This window comes from Ranitomeya variabilis, chromosome 2 (assembly GCF_051348905.1).
Source record: "Ranitomeya variabilis isolate aRanVar5 chromosome 2, aRanVar5.hap1, whole genome shotgun sequence".
Taxonomy (NCBI): Eukaryota; Metazoa; Chordata; class Amphibia; order Anura; family Dendrobatidae; genus Ranitomeya; species Ranitomeya variabilis.
Window position 1 is genome coordinate 359,794,930 of NC_135233.1, and position 21,562 is coordinate 359,816,491.

The 21,562-nt window shown below is 45.0% G+C and overlaps 1 protein-coding gene across 1 annotated transcript in view; it reads right to left on the reverse strand.

The window, feature by feature from the left end:
• Window positions 1-1,111: 1,111 nt before the first annotated feature.
• Window positions 1,112-21,562, reverse strand: part of LOC143805919 (cytochrome P450 2G1-like) — a 49,161-nt gene continuing 28,710 nt past the window's right edge. The window contains exon 9 of the mRNA XM_077285678.1: window positions 1,112-3,518. Coding sequence (XP_077141793.1) covers window positions 3,337-3,518 — 182 coding nt within the window. The 3' untranslated portion in view covers window positions 1,112-3,336. The remainder of the gene's footprint in view (window positions 3,519-21,562) is intronic.

Here is a 21,562-nt window from a genome sequence, read left to right on the forward strand (position 1 = left end):
AAATCCTAGCAGTGTTAGCATTTGGCAAGATGACCTGCTCCCCAAAGGTTTGACCTAGCGTACAAATAATCTGTAATAGCAAATTTTGAAACTTTCTAGAAAATTTGAAACATTTACCAAGCATTAATTCCATTTTTACATGACTTTGATTGAGGTGTCTATAGGGCATAAGTGGAGTATTTTGACCTTATGTATGTTTCATAGAACTTGCTTTAATTGGCTTGAAATATGAACAGTTTCATGGTTTTACAATAACAATGCATTTTTTTTAATTATTTTTACACCTCCAATAGTTTGGTCATTAACAGGTTTTTGGATCTCAAAATGAAAAGGGCACTAATTTTTGAACACAGATTTTGATGGAATGGCTGTCAGGCACCATGTTTCATTTGCAAGACTCCAGAGGTACTAATAGACGAAATTCACAGGAGCATATACAATAATCATCTGGTTTTCAGCCTTCAAAAATGGACAATTTTTAATCTCTGTTGTAATCTGTATGCTATCCGTATGACACAGTGTTAATACAATACAATATACTGTGTTAATACAAAATTAATGTAGCCATAAAAATCGAATGCTATATGGTTAATTGCACCCATATACTTGAATCGCCAGGTGCTATCTGAAATACAGAAGAGTGCAGTTTTTTATACAGTCAGTACTAGAACTAAATATTCGGTCTTGGAAATGTATCCTTAGGGTAAGTGCACTCAACCATTCTCCCCACAATACGTGTGATTACTCCAATCAGACTTTGATCAGAGTGACATCATTTTTTTTTTTTTGGAGGTGGAGAGAACAAAAAAAAGAAGTTTCTCCACCCTCTCCTTTCTGTCAGGCCATGAAAATCGGAACACACTCGAATGTCATCCAAGCGCGGTTTGATGTTTTCCACGGACCAAGAGACTTGCATTGACAATTTTGATCCGACCCTTAGATCAAAATCAGACTTGTCTCCAAAGTGGTCGAAGGAAAAAAAAATGGACATGTGCACAGCCTCATAGAATAACATGGGCATGAGTGCTATCTGGGAAGACTACACATACCACTCGTCCGATGCAACCCTTTACAGTGGAAATCCCAATAGAACAAAATACATGACTTGTACTTTTCATATTTATTATATATCTTTATTGCAATGAAAATAGATTAAAAATGAACAAAAGAGAGACTTTTTTCTTTTATTTAATTTCTAGTATTTTTTTCAAGATGATTTCTAAAAGTAAGCATCATACTAGTTTTGTTTCTTAGCTGAATCAATCAACAGCTCTGCAGTTACATTTCATAATGCATTTTTGTGGTCATAGGTTTATGTTGATTGCAAAATCACCTGCAAATACACACAGAGTTAAAAAATAATTGTATCTGGCTACAGCTGTAGCTTGTGGAAAAGAAAGCAGAGTGAAGAGAGTTGAATAGTTTGAAAATGTTTGAGGCACATCCTGTTGTCAGAGCTGGCTCCAGGTTTTTGTGGGCCCCAGTCGAAAGAGTCTCAGAGGGCACCTTTAACACATACCATAATTCATGATGCACGGATACAGGAGAGTAATATAGGGATAGCACAATGCCAAAGATTTCACTTCTTACATTCCATGAGTAATATCAGTAGCTCAGAAACCAGACAGTACAGTCCTCCATACAGTATTATGAGCACCACATAGTGCTCCATACATACTAATGAGCCCCATATATTGCTCCATACATTATTATAGGCACGACACAGTGCTCGATACAGAATAATGAGCCCCATATATTGCTCCATACATTGTTATAGGCACCACACAGTGCTCAATACAGAATAATGAGCCCCATATATTGCTCCATACAGTATTGTGGATCCCATATAATGCTCTATACAGTATAAAAAGCCCCAAATATTGCTCCATACAGTATTGTGGATCCCATATAATGCTCCATACAGTATAAAAAGCCGCATATATTGCTCCATACAGAATAATGGACTCCATATAATGATCCATACAGAATAATGAGCCCCATATATTGCTCCATAAAGAATAATGGACCCCATACAATGCTCCATACAGAATAGGCTCCATATAATGCTCCATACAGTATAAAAATCCCCATATTTTGCTCCATACAGAATAATGGACCCCATATATTGCTCCATACAGAATGAGTCCTATATATTGCTCCATACAGAAAAAATGACCCATATATTGCTCCATACAGAATGAGTCCTATATATTGCTCCATACAGAATAATGGACCCCATATAGTGCTCCATACAGAATAATGGGCCACATATATTGCTCTACACAATAAAATGGGCCCCTTATAATGCTCCATACAGAATAGGCTCCATATAATGATCCATAGAGTGCTCCATACATATGATGGGCACCATATAATGCTCCAGTATATTATGGGCCCCATATATTTCTCCAAACAGAATGGGGCCCATATAATGCTCCATATATAACTGACCCCATAAGATGTTCCATATATAATGAGCCCCATACGATGATCCATAAGTAATTGGCCTCATAAGAAGCTCCATATATAATTGGCCCCATTAGATGCTTCATATATAATGGGCCCCATATGCTGTTCCATATGTTTTTGGCCCCATAAGATGCTCCAAGCATTAAAAAAAAATTAAATACTCCCCTCTCCTCACTAGCGCTGCTCTGCTCTGTGATCTGTGACTGTCTGCACTGTGACTGTGTCTTCCGGCTATCTGCTCTGTGACTGTTCCGGCAGAGGGTGCACCGACGTAATGTCTTGATGCCCTCTGACCTGAACATCACAGTCAGAGGACGTGGAAGATGCCGCAGTGGTGGAGCGGGGAGAGGTAAGTATGCAAGTGCCGGGGGCCCTGAGCAGGTGGAGTGACCCACTCACGGGCGCCTTCCCTGGCACAGGCACCGGGCCTCCATAGTGCACTGGTGTTCCTGACGGCAAATGGGCCCCCTTGCCTGCTCAGGACCCTGGCACTTGCCTGGGTGCGCCGGGTGATCACACGAGGGCACTGTAGACCAAGATGGAAGGTGTAATCAGCAAATAAACTAATGTTTACTTCAAGTTTTTATGTTAAATGTATTTTTAAACATTTTTGAAATAGTTTTTTTCGGTTTTCCATATCGCGATGAAAAAATAGGAAATCTGGTGATTTTCACATTGACCACTAGGCTTTATGCCGGACTCATACTTCCTGTTACTTTACAGGAAGAAGGAATCCTAAGTTACATCTAGTTGCCAGTGTGAAATTACAAGATTTTACTAACAAAGATATAAAAATAAAAAAAATAAAAATAAAAACAATAAATGTAACATAAAAACCCCAATTTGAACAAGAAATGCTATTATTATTTAACGCGGAACAAAGGAAATTTCGAAAGGTTTTGGAAAGTTTCCCAACCCAGATATCCCTGGTGTGATATCCAAATCCTCCAGAGGAACAGCTGATTTCAATTCGAAGTTTTGCAATAAGGTAATTAATATGATAAATGTTTCAACTCGAGTCAGACTTTCTCCCAAACAAAGCTTTTTACCTGAAGCAAAATAAAAATGTACAATGTTACCGAAAAGCACCAGAACAAAATAATCCAACTTTGCATGTGTAATATATCAGGGCTTATTTCTAAAAGAAGGTGGCAGTGCTGGACTATGTGATGTGGTACCTGCAGCAATTATGGGGAAACCTGAGAGAGGTCTTGTGATCCTTCCTGAGCTGATGCAATATTCTGCAATGTGTATAATTTTAGGCATTTTCCCCAAGTGAGTGGCAAATTATTTATTTTGCTGGGTTCTGCGAATTCCTAAAAATTTGAGAAGAATTTGATTCACATCAAATCCACTTGTTTATCTCTAGATAAATCCTTTGCTTTTTAATGGCTTTAAATTGTGTGGTTTTTTTCCTTATAGAATGAACCTCTTTGGACCTTAGCGTAAAGCTGGCCATACACATTTGACTTATGTTTGCCAAACCCTCCAATATTAACTCATTCGGCTGGGGGTCTTATGCAGTGTTCTTCAACTCCTGTCCTCAACAACCACCAACATATCAGGTTTTAAGGATTTTGCCAAGTATTGCTCATGTGACTGAGTTAACTCCGGGCTAATACTAAAAAAAAACTGTGAAAGTGATTTGTTGGTGGTTCTTAAGGACTGAAGTTGGTGAACACTGGTCTAATGCGTATGAGGGCAGCGGCCAAATGATGGTTGGGTGTGATATCGATGGCCCTTGTCTGATTTCAGACTGCCATTGTTCTCCCTGAGATAAGACGCTGGCTAACCTGTCAGTTGGCAACTGTCTGGAGAACACAGGAATGCTTGGCCGAACGAGCTCTCCCATAATTGGGGGAGTCAACTGAGATGGCTGTTGGCTGAAGGTTTGTTCATCTAATGGCCATCTCATGGGTATGTCAAGGTTAAAATGCCTAATAAAAACTGCCACCCTGCAAAGTGCAGACTAGGGTTGAGCGAAACGGGTCGATCATTTTCAAAAGTCGCCGACTTTTGGCTAAGTCGGCGTCTCATGAAACCCGATCCGACCCCTGTGCTTGTCGGCCATGCGGTACGCGACTTTCGCGCCAAAGTCGCGTTTCAATGACGCGAAAAGCGCCATTTCTCAGCCAATGAAGGTGAACGCAGAGTGTGGGCAGCGTGATGACATAGATCCTGGTCCCCACCATCTTAGAGAAGGGCATTGCAGTGATTGGCTTGCTGTCTGCGGCGTCACAGGGGCTATAAAGGGGCGTTCCCGCCGACCGCCATCTTACTGCTGCTGATCTGAGCTTAGGGAGAGGTTGCTGCCGCTTCGTCAGAAGCAGGGAGAGCGTTAGGCAGGGTCCACTAACCACCAAACCGCTTGTGCTGCAGCGATTTCCACTGTCCAACACCACCTTCGGTGTGCAGGGACTGTGGAAGCTATTTTTTTTTTTTTTTCCCCTCAGCGCTGTAGCTCATTGGGCTGCCCTAGAAGGCTCCGTGATAGCTGTATTGCTGTGTGTACGCCACTGTGGAAACCAACTGCTTTTTTCAAAGCACATATCCTCTTGTTCCTTCCTTTCTGCACAGCTATCTTTTTTGTTTGTCCACACTTTTTATTTAATTTGTGCATCAGTCCACTCCTATTGCTGCCTGCCATACCTGGCTTACATTACTGCAGGGAGATAGTAATTGTAGGACAGTTTTTTTTTTTTTTTTTTTTTTTTTTTGTGGGAGATTAAGATTGGCATTTCTGCTACAGTGCCATCCCTGTGTGTGCCATCTCTCACTGAGTGGGCCATAGAAAGCCTATTTATTTTTTCCGTGATTTGTGTTCTAAAATCTACCTCAACACAAAAACACTACATCAATCAGTGGGAGAAAAATATTGGCCTCAGTCAGGGCTTGTGTGCCACTGCTGTGTGTGCTATCTCTCATTCAGTGGGCTATAGCAAGCCTATTTTTTTTTTTTTTTTTTAATATTATTTGGTTTCTAAAGTCTCCCTGAAAAAAAAAAAAAACCTAAAAAAACAGTGGGAGAGTAATATTGCCCTTTCAGCTTGTGTGCCAGTCTTGACTCCTGGGTGTGCCACCTCTCTCCCTCTCATTCAGTGGGCCATAGAAAGCCTATTTATTTTTTTTAAAAAATATTATTGGGTTTCTAAAGTCTCCCTGAAAAAACAAAAAATACATAAAAAAACAGTGGGAGAGTAATATTGCCCTTTCAGCTTGTGTGCCAGTCTTGACTCCTGGGTGTGCCACCTCTCTCCCTTTCATTCAGTGGGCCATAGAAAGCCTATTTATTTTTTCCGTGATTTGTGTTCTAAATTCTACCTCAACACAAAAACACTACATCAATCAGTGGGAGAAAAATATTGGCCTCAGTCAGGGCTTGTGTGCCACTGCTGTGTGTGCTATCTCTCATTCAGTGGGCTATAGCAAGCCTATTTTTTTTTTTTTTTTTTTTTTAATATTATTTGGTTTCTAAAGTCTCCCTGAAAAAAAAAAAAAAACCTAAAAAAACAGTGGGAGAGTAATATTGCCCTTTCAGCTTGTGTGCCAGTCTTGACTCCTGGGTGTGCCACCTCTCTCCCTCTCATTCAGTGGGCCATAGAAAGCCTATTTATTTTTTTTTTTTAATATTATTTGGTTTCTAATTCTCCCTGAAAAAAAAAAAAAAACCTAAAAAAACAGTGGGAGAATAATATTGCCCTTTCAGCTTGTGTGCCAGTCTTGACTCCTGGGTGTGCCACCTCTCTCCCTCTCATTCAGCGGGCCATAGAAAGCCTATTTATTTTTTTTTAAAAATATTATTGGGTTTCTAAAGTCTCCCTGAAAAAACAAAAAATACATAAAAAAACAGTGGGAGAGTAATATTGCCCTTTCAGCTTGTGTGCCAGTCTTGACTCCTGGGTGTGCCACCTCTCTCCCTTTCATTCAGTGGGCCATAGAAAGCCTATTTATTTTTTTTTTTAAATATTATTGGGTTTCTAAAGTCTCCCTGAAAAAAAAAAAAAAACCTAAAAAAACAGTGGGAGAGTAATATTGCCCTTTCAGCTTGTGTGCCAGTCTTGACTCCTGGGTGTGCCACCTCTCTCCCTCTCATTCAGTGGGCCATAGAAAGCCTATTTATTTTTTTTTTAAAATATTATTGGGTTTCTAAAGTCTCCCTGAAAAAAAAAAAAAAAACCTAAAAAAACAGTGGGAGAGTAATATTGCCCTTTCAGCTTGTGTGCCAGTCTTGACTCCTGGGTGTGCCACCTCTCTCCCTCTCATTCAGTGGGCCATAGAAAGCCTATTTATTTTTTTTTTTAAATATTATTGGGTTTCTAAAGTCTCCCTGAAAAAACAAAAAATACATAAAAAAACAGTGGGAGAGTAATATTGCCCTTTCAGCTTGTGTGCCAGTCTTGACTCCTGGGTGTGCCACCTCTCTCCCTTTCATTCAGTGGGCCATAGAAAGCCTATTTATTTTTTCCGTGATTTGTGTTCTAAATTCTACCTCAACACAAAAACACTACATCAATCAGTGGGAGAAAAATATTGGCCTCAGTCAGGGCTTGTGTGCCACTGCTGTGTGTGCTATCTCTCATTCAGTGGGCTATAGCAAGCCTATTTTTTTTTTTTTTTTTTTTTTATATTATTTGGTTTCTAAAGTCTCCCTGAAAAAAAAAAAAAAACCTAAAAAAACAGTGGGAGAGTAATATTGCCCTTTCAGCTTGTGTGCCAGTCTTGACTCCTGGGTGTGCCACCTCTCTCCCTCTCATTCAGTGGGCCATAGAAAGCCTATTTATTTTTTTTTTTAAATATTATTGGGTTTCTAAAGTCTCCCTGAAAAAACAAAAAATACATAAAAAAACAGTGGGAGAGTAATATTGCCCTTTCAGCTTGTGTGCCAGTCTTGACTCCTGGGTGTGCCACCTCTCTCCCTTTCATTCAGTGGGCCATAGAAAGCCTATTTATTTTTTTTTTAAAATATTATTGGGTTTCTAAAGTCTCCCTGAAAAAAAAAAAAAAACCTAAAAAAACAGTGGGAGAGTAATATTGCCCTTTCAGCTTGTGTGCCAGTCTTGACTCCTGGGTGTGCCACCTCTCTCCCTCTCATTCAGTGGGCCATAGAAAGCCTATTTATTTTTTTTTTAAAATATTATTGGGTTTCTAAAGTCTCCCTGAAAAAACAAAAAATACATAAAAAAACAGTGGGAGAGTAATATTGCCCTCTCAGCTTGTGTGCCAGTCTTGACTCCTGGGTGTGCCACCTCTCTCTCTCTAATTGTGGGCCATAGAAAGCCTTTTTTTTTTTTTTTTTTAATATTATTTGGTTTCTAAAGTCTCCCTGAGAAAAAAAAAAAAATAAATTAGGTGGGAGATTAATATTGACATTAGTGCTTGAGTGACAGTCCTGCGTGTGTGTCATCTCTGTGATTTTGTGCCACAGAAAACAGAGTGTGTAACATTGTGCCTGATTTTCCTTGTGGTCTCACCAACCTGTTAAGGGATATTGAAATCATACTGAAGTTATAGCTCACCGTGTAAGTTGTTTGACAGCAACAAATAAAGTTACTTTGGTTAAGATTTTAAAACAATGAGGAAGTCTGGTGCAAGAGGTCGTCGTGGGCGTTCATTGTCAGCTGGTAATGATGGTAGTGGTAGAGGAGCATCAGGTGGTCGTGGGGATAAAAATATTCCACCTAAGTCTGGAGCTGTGGAGCCAGTTTCGTCGTCAGGCTACACAAGGCCTCGAACGCTCTCTTTTCTGGGAGTAGGAAAACCGCTTTTAAAGGCGGAGCAGCAACAGCAAGTTTTGGCTTACATTGCAGACTCAGCCTCTAGCTCTTTTGCCTCCTCTTCCGAAACTGGTAAATGTAAAAGCAGCGCGTCGCTTGTGGATGTTCACGGTCAGGGACAAGTCGCTTCCTTGTCCTCCTCAGCAAAAACTACAACAAGAGAGAAGGATGCAGCAGGCGACACAACGGGTCACTCCATGGAGCTCTTTACACATACCGTCCCTGGCTTAGAAAGTGAAACATTTAACAGGCCATGCCCATTACAAGTATATTCTGACATGGAGTGCACTGATGCACAGCCACAGCCAGAGTACTATGCTGCTCCTTTGACTCAGACCACCACATTGCCCTCTCAGGGTACAGATCCACAATCAGACCCTGATGAGACTATGTTGCCCCGCCACGAACGCTATACCACCGACCGACACAGTGACACAGACGAAGTTGCACACGAGCTCGAAGAGGAGGTAATAGATGACCCAGTTATTGACCCCGATTGGCAGCCATTGGGGGAACAGGGTGCAGGCGGCAGTAGTTCAGAAGCGGAGGTGGAGGAGGGGCCGCAGCAGGCATCAACATCGCAACAGGTTACATCTGCCGGGCCCGTATCTGGCCCAAAACGCGTGTCAAAGCCAAAACCTGTTGGAGCACAGCGTTGCCATCCGGTTAAAGCTCAGTCTGCAATCCCTGAAAAGGGATCCGAGTCTAGGAAGAGTGCAGTCTGGCATTTTTTTAAACAACATCCAACTGATCAGCGCAAAGTCATCTGTCAAAAATGTTCAACTAGCTTAAGCAGAGGTCAGAATCTGAAAAGTCTAAATACTAGTTGCATGCATAGACACTTAACCACCATGCATTTTCAAGCCTGGACTAACTACCAAACGTCCCTCAAGGTTGTAGCACCCTCGGCCAATGAAGCTAGTCAGCAACGCAACATCCCTTCCGTCACTGTAAGGCCACCATTTTCCGCACCACAGGCAGTATCTGTGCAGGTTTCTTTGCCAGCCAAAAGCAGTCAGGGTCAGGGAATCACCAGTTTTGTAGGAGGAAATATTGCATCTAGGGCACCGGCGGAAACAATACCGTCTCCAACCGTCTCTCAGTCTGCCATGTACACCGGCACACCCGAAAGTTCCACGATCTCCAGCTCTCCAGTCCAGCTCACCCTACATGAGACTCTGGTTAGAAAAAGGAAGTACTTATCCTCGCATCCGCGTACACAGGGTTTTAACGCCCACATAGCTAGACTAATCTCGTTAGAGATGATGCCCTACCGGTTAGTTGAAAGCGAAGCTTTCAAAGCCCTGATGGAGTACGCTGAACCACGATACGAGCTACCCAGTCGACACTTTTTTTCCAGAAAAGCCATCCCAGCCCTGCACCAGCATGTTAAACAGCGCATCGTCCATGCACTCAGGCAATCTGTGAGTACAAAGGTGCACCTGACTACAGATGCATGGACCAGTAGGCATGGCCAGGGACGTTATGTGTCCATCACGGCACACTGGGTGAATGTGGTGGATGCAGGGTCCACAGGCGACATCAATTTAGGGACAGTTGTGCCTAGCCCACGGTCTAGGAAACAGTTGGCTGTAGGCGTTCGCACCCCCTCCTCCTCCTCCTCCTCGTCCTCCTGCAGAAGCTACAGCTCTTCCACAGAACGCAGTCTGCCAACCACTCCATCGGCAGATGACACTGTTGCACACCAGTTGTCCCATTATGGGCCAGCTACTGCCAAGCGTCAGCAGGCTGTATTGGCTATGAAGTGCTTGGGCGACAATAGACACACCGCGGAAGTTCTGTCCGAGTTCTTGCAACAAGAAACGCAGTCGTGGCTGGGCACAGTAGATCTTGAGGCAGGCAAGGTAGTGAGTGATAACGGAAGGAATTTCATGGCTGCCATCTCCCTTTCCCAACTGAAACACATTCCTTGCCTGGCTCACACCTTAAACCTGGTGGTGCAGTGCTTATTGAAAACTTATCCTGGGTTCTCCGACCTGCTCCTCAAAGTGCGTGCACTTTGCTCACATATCCGACGTTCGCCTGTACACGCCAGCCGTATGCAGACCTATCAGCGGTCTTTGAACCTTCCCCAGCATCGCCTAATCATAGACGTTGCAACAAGGTGGAACTCAACACTGCACATGCTTCAGAGACTGTGCGAACAGAGGCGTGCTGTTATTTATTTGTGGGAGGATACACGGGCAGGCAGTAGGATGGCAGACATGGAGTTGTCAGGTGTGCAGTGGTCTAAGATACAAGACATGTGTCAAGTCCTTCAGTGCTTTGAGGAATGCACACGGCTGGTTAGTGCAGACAACGCCGTAATAAGCATGAGCATCCCCCTAATGCGTCTGCTGATGCAAAGTTTGACGCACATAAAGGAGCAGGCGTCTGCACCAGAGGAAGAGGAAAGCCTTGATGACAGTCAGCCATTGTCTGGTCAGGGCAGTGTACAGGACGAGGTAGCGGGCGAAGAGGAGGTGGAGGACGAGGAGGATGATGGGGATGAGTATATTTTTAATGCCGAACCTTTCCCGGGGGCACAGGAATTTGGTTGCGTGTCACGGCCGGGTTCTGGTTTTTTGAGGGACACAAGTGACGTAGATTTGCCTGCAACTGCCCCTCAACCAATCACAACCGGAGATTTGACAACTGGAACTTTGGCCCACATGGCGGATTATGCCTTACGTATCCTAAAAAGGGACACACGCATTACGAAAATGATGAACGATGACGATTACTGGTTGGCCTGCCTCCTTGATCCACGCTATAAAGGCAAATTGCAAAATATTATGCCACATGAGAACTTGGAACTAATATTAGCAACCAAACAATCAACTCTTGTTGACCGTTTGCTTCAGGCATTCCCAGCACACAGCGCACGTGATCGTTCTCACACGAGCTCCAGGGGGCAGCAGACTAGGAGTGTTAGGGGTGCACACATCAGAAGTGGCATTGGACAGAGGGGTTTTCTGACCAGGTTGTGGAGTGATTTTGCTATGACCGCAGACAGGACAGGTACTGCTGCATCAATTGAAAGTGACAGGAGACAACATTTGTCCAGTATGGTTACTAACTATTTTTCATCCCTTATCGATGTTCTCCCTCAACCGTCATTCCCATTTGATTACTGGGCCTCCAAATTAGACACCTGGCCAGAATTGGCAGAATATGCATTGCAGGAGCTTGCTTGCCCGGCAGCAAGTGTCCTATCAGAAAGAGTATTCAGTGCTGCAGGTTCAATATTAACCGAAAAAAGGACTCGTCTGGCTACCCAAAATGTTGACGATCTAACATTCATTAAAATGAACCACAACTGGATTTCGAAATCTTTTGCCCCACCTTGCCCGGCCGACACCTAGCTTTCCTATGAAAAGCTCTTGCCTGTGAATTACTTTTCTAATGTCTAATTTGCTGCAGCTGATTGTACAGCATACGACATGTTTACACCTCCCTAAATGGCAAAACTCCCCACACGGGGCCGTGGTATCGCGACTTGGCGCAAGCACCCGTGAGACTGCTGTTTGTCTGAAGAGGTGGGTGTGCTCGCTTTTGGTTGACGGCATTGCTACTGGGTCCCTCATAGTACAATGTAGTGTCTCTGGCGGTGGTGGTGCGCACCCAACGTCAGACACACCGTTGTAACATGAGGGGCCCTGGGGCGGTCCCGCCGGCCTCAAGAGAGTTCCCCCCTACCCCAGCTCAAAATGTGCTCTACCACGTGCAAAATTATGTCGCACAGCTCCACCAATCTTTAGTCTATTCGCTGACATCATTCAATGTCTGGCACTGACAATACAAATTTGTAGACATCTATGATGCAACTTAAAGTAGTCTGTGTCTGTGTCCTATATTGGCACCATTAAATAGTTACTGCCAAATTACTATGTCAGAAACTCAGTAGATGAGCCCACCCCTGTACCTAAGTATGCCACCTTTTTTTTTTGTTTTGGTTGTTTTGCGAGACATTAACATCTATTTATATTTTGGGAGTACTGGGACAGACACTCCTTGCACTACTCCTCCACTCACCACCAAGCTGCCTGTGTATCCATGTAACCGCTGTAAAACTGCCATGAGCCTATTGTTTGTTATTTTAGGCCTTTGATAGCCTGTCTGCGGCCCCTACTTGCAATACTCCTCCACTGACCACCAAGCTGCCTGCCCGTGTATCCATGTAACCGCTGTGAAACTGCCATGAGCCTATTGTTTGTTATTTTAGGCCTTTGATAGCCTGTCTGCGGTCCCTACTTTAAATACTCCTCCACTGACCAGACCACTGCTGCCCGTGTACCCCTGGAACCAATTATAAAGTGCCTACAGCCAGCCCATTTTTTTATGTTAGGCCTTTGAAGCCTGTCTGCGGTCCCTACTTGCAATACTCCTCCACTGACCACAATGCTGCCTGGAGTGCCTGCCTGTGTATCCATGTAACCGATGTAAAACTGCCATGACTGCCTACTGTTTGTTATTTTAGGCCTTTGATAGCCTGTCTGCAGCCCCTACTTGCAATACTCCTCCACTGACCACCAAGCTGCCTGCCCGTGTATCCATGTAACCGCTGTGAAACTGCCATGAGCCTATTGTTTGTTATGTTAGGCCTTTGATAGCCTGTCTGCGGTCCCTACTTTAAATACTCCTCCACTGACCAGACCACTGCTGCCCGTGTACCCCTGGAACCAATTATAAAGTGCCTACAGCCAGCCCATTTTCTTATGTTAGGCCTTTGAAGCCTGTCTGCGGTCCCTACTTTAAATACTCCTCCACTGACCACCAAGCTGCCTGCCCGTGTATCCATGTAACCGCTGTAAAACTGCCATGAGCCTATTGTTTGTTATTTTAGGCCTTTGATAGCCTGTCTGCGGCCCCTACTTGCAATACTCCTCCACTGACCACAATGCTGCCTGGAGTGCCTGCCTGTGTATCCATGTAACCGATGTAAAACTGCCATGACTGCCTACTGTTTGTTATTTTAGGCCTTTGATAGCCTGTCTGCAGCCCCTACTTGCAATACTCCTCCACTGACCACCAAGCTGCCTGCCCGTGTATCCATGTAACCGCTGTGAAACTGCCATGAGCCTATTGTTTGTTATGTTAGGCCTTTGATAGCCTGTCTGCGGTCCCTACTTTAAATACTCCTCCACTGACCAGACCACTGCTGCCCGTGTACCCCTGGAACCAATTATAAAGTGCCTACAGCCAGCCCATTTTCTTATGTTAGGCCTTTGAAGCCTGTCTGCGGTCCCTACTTTAAATACTCCTCCACTGACCACCAAGCTGCCTGCCCGTGTATCCATGTAACCGCTGTAAAACTGCCATGAGCCTATTGTTTGTTATTTTAGGCCTTTGATAGCCTGTCTGCGGCCCCTACTTGCAATACTCCTCCACTGACCACAATGCTGCCTGGAGTGCCTGCCTGTGTATCCATGTAACCGATGTAAAACTGCCATGACTGCCTACTGTTTGTTATTTTAGGCCTTTGATAGCCTGTCTGCAGCCCCTACTTGCAATACTCCTCCACTGACCACCAAGCTGCCTGCCCGTGTATCCATGTAACCGCTGTGAAACTGCCATGAGCCTATTGTTTGTTATGTTAGGCCTTTGATAGCCTGTCTGCGGTCCCTACTTTAAATACTCCTCCACTGACCAGACCACTGCTGCCCGTGTACCCCTGGAACCAATTATAAAGTGCCTACAGCCAGCCCATTTTCTTATGTTAGGCCTTTGAAGCCTGTCTGCGGTCCCTACTTTAAATACTCCTCCACTGACCACCAAGCTGCCTGCCCGTGTATCCATGTAACCGCTGTAAAACTGCCATGAGCCTATTGTTTGTTATTTTAGGCCTTTGATAGCCTGTCTGCGGCCCCTACTTGCAATACTCCTCCACTGACCACAATGCTGCCTGGAGTGCCTGCCTGTGTATCCATGTAACCGATGTAAAACTGCCATGACTGCCTACTGTTTGTTATTTTAGGCCTTTGATAGCCTGTCTGCAGCCCCTACTTGCAATACTCCTCCACTGACCACCAAGCTGCCTGCCCGTGTATCCATGTAACCGCTGTGAAACTGCCATGAGCCTATTGTTTGTTATGTTAGGCCTTTGATAGCCTGTCTGCGGCCCCTACTTGCAATACTCCTCCACTGACCACCAAGCTGCCTGCCCGTGTATCCATGTAACCGCTGTGAAACTGCCATGAGCCTATTGTTTGTTATTTTAGGCCTTTGATAGCCTGTCTGCGGTCCCTACTTTAAATACTCCTCCACTGACCAGACCACTGCTGCCCGTGTACCCCTGGAACCAATTATAAAGTGCCTACAGCCAGCCCATTTTTTTATGTTAGGCCTTTGAAGCCTGTCTGCGGTCCCTACTTGCAATACTCCTCCACTGACCACAATGCTGCCTGGAGTGCCTGCCTGTGTATCCATGTAACCGATGTAAAACTGCCATGACTGCCTACTGTTTGTTATTTTAGGCCTTTGATAGCCTGTCTGCAGCCCCTACTTGCAATACTCCTCCACTGACCACCAAGCTGCCTGCCCGTGTATCCATGTAACCGCTGTGAAACTGCCATGAGCCTATTGTTTGTTATGTTAGGCCTTTGATAGCCTGTCTGCGGTCCCTACTTTAAATACTCCTCCACTGACCAGACCACTGCTGCCCGTGTACCCCTGGAACCAATTATAAAGTGCCTACAGCCAGCCCATTTTCTTATGTTAGGCCTTTGAAGCCTGTCTGCGGTCCCTACTTTAAATACTCCTCCACTGACCACCAAGCTGCCTGCCCGTGTATCCATGTAACCGCTGTAAAACTGCCATGAGCCTATTGTTTGTTATTTTAGGCCTTTGATAGCCTGTCTGCGGCCCCTACTTGCAATACTCCTCCACTGACCACAATGCTGCCTGGAGTGCCTGCCTGTGTATCCATGTAACCGATGTAAAACTGCCATGACTGCCTACTGTTTGTTATTTTAGGCCTTTGATAGCCTGTCTGCAGCCCCTACTTGCAATACTCCTCCACTGACCACCAAGCTGCCTGCCCGTGTATCCATGTAACCGCTGTGAAACTGCCATGAGCCTATTGTTTGTTATGTTAGGCCTTTGATAGCCTGTCTGCGGTCCCTACTTTAAATACTCCTCCACTGACCAGACCACTGCTGCCCGTGTACCCCTGGAACCAATTATAAAGTGCCTACAGCCAGCCCATTTTCTTATGTTAGGCCTTTGAAGCCTGTCTGCGGTCCCTACTTTAAATACTCCTCCACTGACCACCAAGCTGCCTGCCCGTGTATCCATGTAACCGCTGTAAAACTGCCATGAGCCTATTGTTTGTTATTTTAGGCCTTTGATAGCCTGTCTGCGGCCCCTACTTGCAATACTCCTCCACTGACCACAATGCTGCCTGGAGTGCCTGCCTGTGTATCCATGTAACCGATGTAAAACTGCCATGACTGCCTACTGTTTGTTATTTTAGGCCTTTGATAGCCTGTCTGCAGCCCCTACTTGCAATACTCCTCCACTGACCACCAAGCTGCCTGCCCGTGTATCCATGTAACCGCTGTGAAACTGCCATGAGCCTATTGTTTGTTATGTTAGGCCTTTGATAGCCTGTCTGCGGTCCCTACTTTAAATACTCCTCCACTGACCAGACCACTGCTGCCCGTGTACCCCTGGAACCAATTATAAAGTGCCTACAGCCAGCCCATTTTCTTATGTTAGGCCTTTGAAGCCTGTCTGCGGTCCCTACTTTAAATACTCCTCCACTGACCACCAAGCTGCCTGCCCGTGTATCCATGTAACCGCTGTAAAACTGCCATGAGCCTATTGTTTGTTATTTTAGGCCTTTGATAGCCTGTCTGCGGCCCCTACTTGCAATACTCCTCCACTGACCACAATGCTGCCTGGAGTGCCTGCCTGTGTATCCATGTAACCGATGTAAAACTGCCATGACTGCCTACTGTTTGTTATTTTAGGCCTTTGATAGCCTGTCTGCAGCCCCTACTTGCAATACTCCTCCACTGACCACCAAGCTGCCTGCCCGTGTATCCATGTAACCGCTGTGAAACTGCCATGAGCCTATTGTTTGTTATGTTAGGCCTTTGATAGCCTGTCTGCGGTCCCTACTTTAAATACTCCTCCACTGACCAGACCACTGCTGCCCGTGTACCCCTGGAACCAATTATAAAGTGCCTACAGCCAGCCCATTTTCTTATGTTAGGCCTTTGAAGCCTGTCTGCGGTCCCTACTTTAAATACTCCTCCACTGACCACCAAGCTGCCTGCCCGTGTATCCATGTAACCGCTGTAAAACTGCCATGAGCCTATTGTTTGTTATTTTAGGCCTTTGATAGCCTGTCTGCGGCCCCTACTTGCAATACTCCTCCACTGACCACAATGCTGCCTGGAGTGCCTGCCTGTGTATCCATGTAACCGATGTAAAACTGCCATGACTGCCTACTGTTTGTTATTTTAGGCCTTTGATAGCCTGTCTGCAGCCCCTACTTGCAATACTCCTCCACTGACCACACCAATGCTGCCCGTGTACCCCTGGAACCTATTTAAAAGTTCATAGAGCCTAGTTATATATTTTATTTACTATTAATAAGGCCATGATGGACTACGCTGTACCACGCTACAAGCTAACCAGTCGACACTTCTTTTGCGAGAAAAGCCATCCCAACCCTCCACCAGCATGTAGAAGACCGCATTGTCCATGCACTCTGGCAATCTGTGAGTACAAAGGTGCACCTGACAACAGACGCATGGACCTGTAGGCATGGCCACGGAAGATTACGTGTCCATTACGGCGCAATGGGTTAATGTGGTGGATGCATGGTCCACAGGGGACAGCCTACTAAGTCTGTCTGCAGTCCCTAATTCAAATTGTCCTCCACTGTCTAAATCGGAACTTCCACCTTCTGGCTTTCGGCCTATAGTATCAGAAATTAAACTGCATTTGGCCTTCAACTTTGGTTAGGGCCTACTAACGGCTTCTGCCCCTCCCTGGTGTTGCCCTCAACTAAATAAAGCTGAGCTTCAACCTTCCGGCTCTCATTATGTGGTTTAAAAAAAAAAAATGGTGGTTAGGGCCTACTAACGGCTTCTGCCCCTCCCTGGTGTTGCCCTCAACTAAATAAAGCTGAGCTTCAACCTTCCGGCTCTCATTATGTGGTTTAAAAAAAAAAAATGGTGGTTAGGGCCTACTAACGGCTTCTGCCCCTCCCTGGTGTTGCCCTCAACTAAATAAAGCTGAGCTTCAACCTTCTGCTCCAAATTACCATTTTAAAAAATGCAATAGGCTTTTCAGGCCTACTAAAGGTGTCTGTCTGTGTGCCCCTCCCTGGTGTTGTCCTCAACTAAATAAAGCTGAGCTTCAACCTTCCGGCTCTCATTATGTGGTTTTAAAAAAAAAAATGGTGGTTAGGGCCTACTAACGGCTTCTGCCCCTCCCTGGTGTTGTCCTCAACTAAATAAAGCTGAGCTTCAACCTTCCGGCTCTCATTATGTGGTTTTAAAAAAAAAAATGGTGGTTAGGGCCTACTAACGGCTTCTGCCCCTCCCTGGTGTTGTCCTCAACTAAATAAAGCTGAGCTTCAACCTTCCGGCTCTCATTATGTGGTTTTAAAAAAAAAAATGGTGGTTAGGGCCTACTAACGGCTTCTGCCCCTCCCTGGTGTTGTCCTCAACTAAATAAAGCTGAGCTTCAACCTTCCGGCTCTCATTATGTGGTTTTAAAAAAAAAATGGTGGTTAGGGCCTACTAACGGCTTCTGCCCCTCCCTGGTGTTGTCCTCAACTAAATAAAGCTGAGCTTCAACCTTCCGGCTCTCATTATGTGGTTTTAAAAAAAAAAATGGTGGTTAGGGCCTACTAACGGCTTCTGCCCCTCCCTGGTGTTGTCCTCAACTAAATAAAGCTGAGCTTCAACCTTCCGGCTCTCATTATGTGGTTTTAAAAAAAAAAATGGTGGTTAGGGCCTACTAACGGCTTCTGCCCCTCCCTGGTGTTGTCCTCAACTAAATAAAGCTGAGCTTCAACCTTCCGGCTCTCATTATGTGGTTTTAAAAAAAAAATGGTGGTTAGGGCCTACTAACGGCTTCTGCCCCTCCCTGGTGTTGTCCTCAACTAAATAAAGCTGAGCTTCAACCTTCCGGCTCTCATTATGTGGTTTTAAAAAAAAAAATGGTGGTTAGGGCCTACTAACGGCTTCTGCCCCTCCCTGGTGTTGTCCTCAACTAAATAAAGCTGAGCTTCAACCTTCCGGCTCTCATTATGTGGTTTTAAAAAAAAAATGGTGGTTAGGGCCTACTAACGGCTTCTGCCCCTCCCTGGTGTTGCCCTCAACTAAATAAAGCTGAGCTTCAACCTTCTGCTCCAAATTACCATTTTGAAAAATGCAATAGGCTTTTCAGGCCTACAAAAGGTGTCTGTCTGTGTGCCCCTCCCTGGTGTTGTCCTCAACTAAATAAAGCTGAGCTTCAACCTTCCGGCTCTCATTATGTGGTTTTAAAAAAAAAAATGGTGGTTAGGGCCTACTAACGGCTTCTGCCCCTCCCTGGTGTTGTCCTCAACTAAATAAAGCTGAGCTTCAACCTTCCGGCTCTCATTATGTGGTTTAAAAAAAAAAAATGGTGGTTAGGGCCTACTAACGGCTTCTGCCCCTCCCTGGTGTTGTCCTCAACTAAATAAAGCTGAGCTTCAACCTTCCGGCTCTCATTATGTGGTTTTAAAAAAAAAATGGTGGTTAGGGCCTACTAACGGCTTCTGCCCCTCCCTGGTGTTGCCCTCAACTAAATAAAGCTGAGCTTCAACCTTCTGCTCCAAATTACCATTTTGAAAAATGCAATAGGCTTTTCAGGCCTACTAAAGGTGTCTGTCTGTGTGCCCCTCCCTGGTGTTGTCCTCAACTAAATAAAGCTGAGCTTCAACCTTCCGGCTCTCATTATGTGGTTTAAAAAAAAAAAATGGTGGTTAGGGCCTACTAACGGCTTCTGCCCCTCCCTGGTGTTGTCCTCAACTAAATAAAGCTGAGCTTCAACCTTCCGGCTCTCATTATGTGGTTTTAAAAAAAAAATGGTGGTTAGGGCCTACTAACGGCTTCTGCCCCTCCCTGGTGTTGCCCTCAACTAAATAAAGCTGAGCTTCAACCTTCTGCTCCAAATTACCATTTTGAAAAATGCAATAGGCTTTTCAGGCCTACAAAAGGTGTCTGTCTGTGTGCCCCTCCCTGGTGTTGTCCTCAACTAAATAAAGCTGAGCTTCAACCTTCCGGCTCTCATTATGTGGTTTTAAAAAAAAAAATGGTGGTTAGGGCCTACTAACGGCTTCTGCCCCTCCCTGGTGTTGTCCTCAACTAAATAAAGCTGAGCTTCAACCTTCCGGCTCTCATTATGTGGTTTAAAAAAAAAAAATGGTGGTTAGGGCCTACTAACGGCTTCTGCCCCTCCCTGGTGTTGTCCTCAACTAAATAAAGCTGAGCTTCAACCTTCCGGCTCTCATTATGTGGTTTTAAAAAAAAAATGGTGGTTAGGGCCTACTAACGGCTTCTGCCCCTCCCTGGTGTTGCCCTCAACTAAATAAAGCTGAGCTTCAACCTTCTGCTCCAAATTACCATTTTGAAAAATGCAATAGGCTTTTCAGGCCTACTAAAGGTGTCTGTCTGTGTGCCCCTCCCTGGTGTTGTCCTCAACTAAATAAAGCTGAGCTTCAACCTTCCGGCTCTCATTATGTGGTTTAAAAAAAAAAAATGGTGGTTAGGGCCTACTAACGGCTTCTGCCCCTCCCTGGTGTTGCCCTCAAGTAAATAAAGCTGAGCTTCAACCTTCTGCTCCAAATTACCATTTTAAAAAATGCAATAGGCTTTTCCGGCCTACTAAAGGTGTCTGCCCCTCCCTGGTGTTGTCCTCAACTGAACAAAGCTGAGCTTCCACATTCTGGCTTTCGCCCTATACTATCAGATATTAAACTGCATTTGGCCTACTAGTGTGGTTAGGCCCTTGAAACAGTGTCTGCTGCTCTTGGGTTTGCTACTCCACTGAACAAAGCAATGCCGCCTGTTTAGTCCTGTTACCAATTTTGAACTGCATGTAGCCTACTTTATTCTTTGGCCCTATATCTGTTTCCTCCTCATCCTGCCCATTGCCCAGCCACTGCTAAATGAGTCTGCTGGTACATTGACCTAGACCACTACATTCCCCTTGTACTCTACACAGCCAGAATCTGTCCCTGCTGAAAGTAAGGTTCCCCTTCCCGCATGTTATACCACCTTACACAGGGACAAAGAGGAAGGTGCAGATGAAAGTGCAGGTTCCTTCATCAGGTGGGGGGGCATACTCGTTGGCGACGTCACTGGCACAGGGCCCCTCAGAGTACGCAAAAGTGTCGCTGCTGGTGGGAGGCGCCCCCGCCATGCAAACACACCGCCGTACTTTGAGGGGCCCTGTGCCAGTGGCAATGCGAACGAGTGGGCCCCCCCCCTGCTTGCTCAGGATCACAGCACTTGCAACTTTTAAATACTTACCTTTCCCTGCAACACCGCCGTGACGTAGTCCGCATTTCCTGGGCCCACGAAAAACTTGAGCCAGCCCTACTCCCCCCACAACTTTCACCCAATTCCCTATGCCCAACTATTATTATACAGTTAATTAAGATTGGCAAGCTTCAGAAACAAGAATGGATGTTTTTGGCATTAAAATGGGCACTGTAGGTGTTTTCCTGGCCTCCACTCACTGCCGACTATGCTTCCCCATTGACTTGCATTGGGTTTCGTGTTTCGGTCGATCCCCGACTTTTAGCGATAATCGGCCGACTGCACTCGACTCGACTCTGGACAAAATCGGGTTTCCCAAAACCCTACTCGATCTTAAAAAAATGAAAGTCGCTCAACCCTAGTGCAGACATTAAATGCTCTGATCCCTATGTGTGATGGCGTGCCCCCTTGAATTGATCTTTCTCAACTAGACAACAAAGGAATCATGTGAAACACTTTAAGGCTTCAAAGGAGATGGAAGTTATACTGATGTCCTGGTCCGTATGACATAATGTCTTGAAATGTAGCCTATGTCCCTGTTTTAAATAGGTTGGGAAATTTTGCACATGCAGAAACTTTATGTTTTTAATATGCACCCTTACTAAATGTATCCAGTGCAGCATAAAAAATGTGGTGTATGGTCCTCTTTAAGGACTTCTCATCAAATTTTCCATGTTGAACAGGACACATGATTTAATAGCAGACAGTAAAACATTGCGGGGATATTAGCAATTTTAAGTACTGGAATCAAATGAATTAACTTTAGTTAAAGCAAGCCTGTCAGCAGGATTT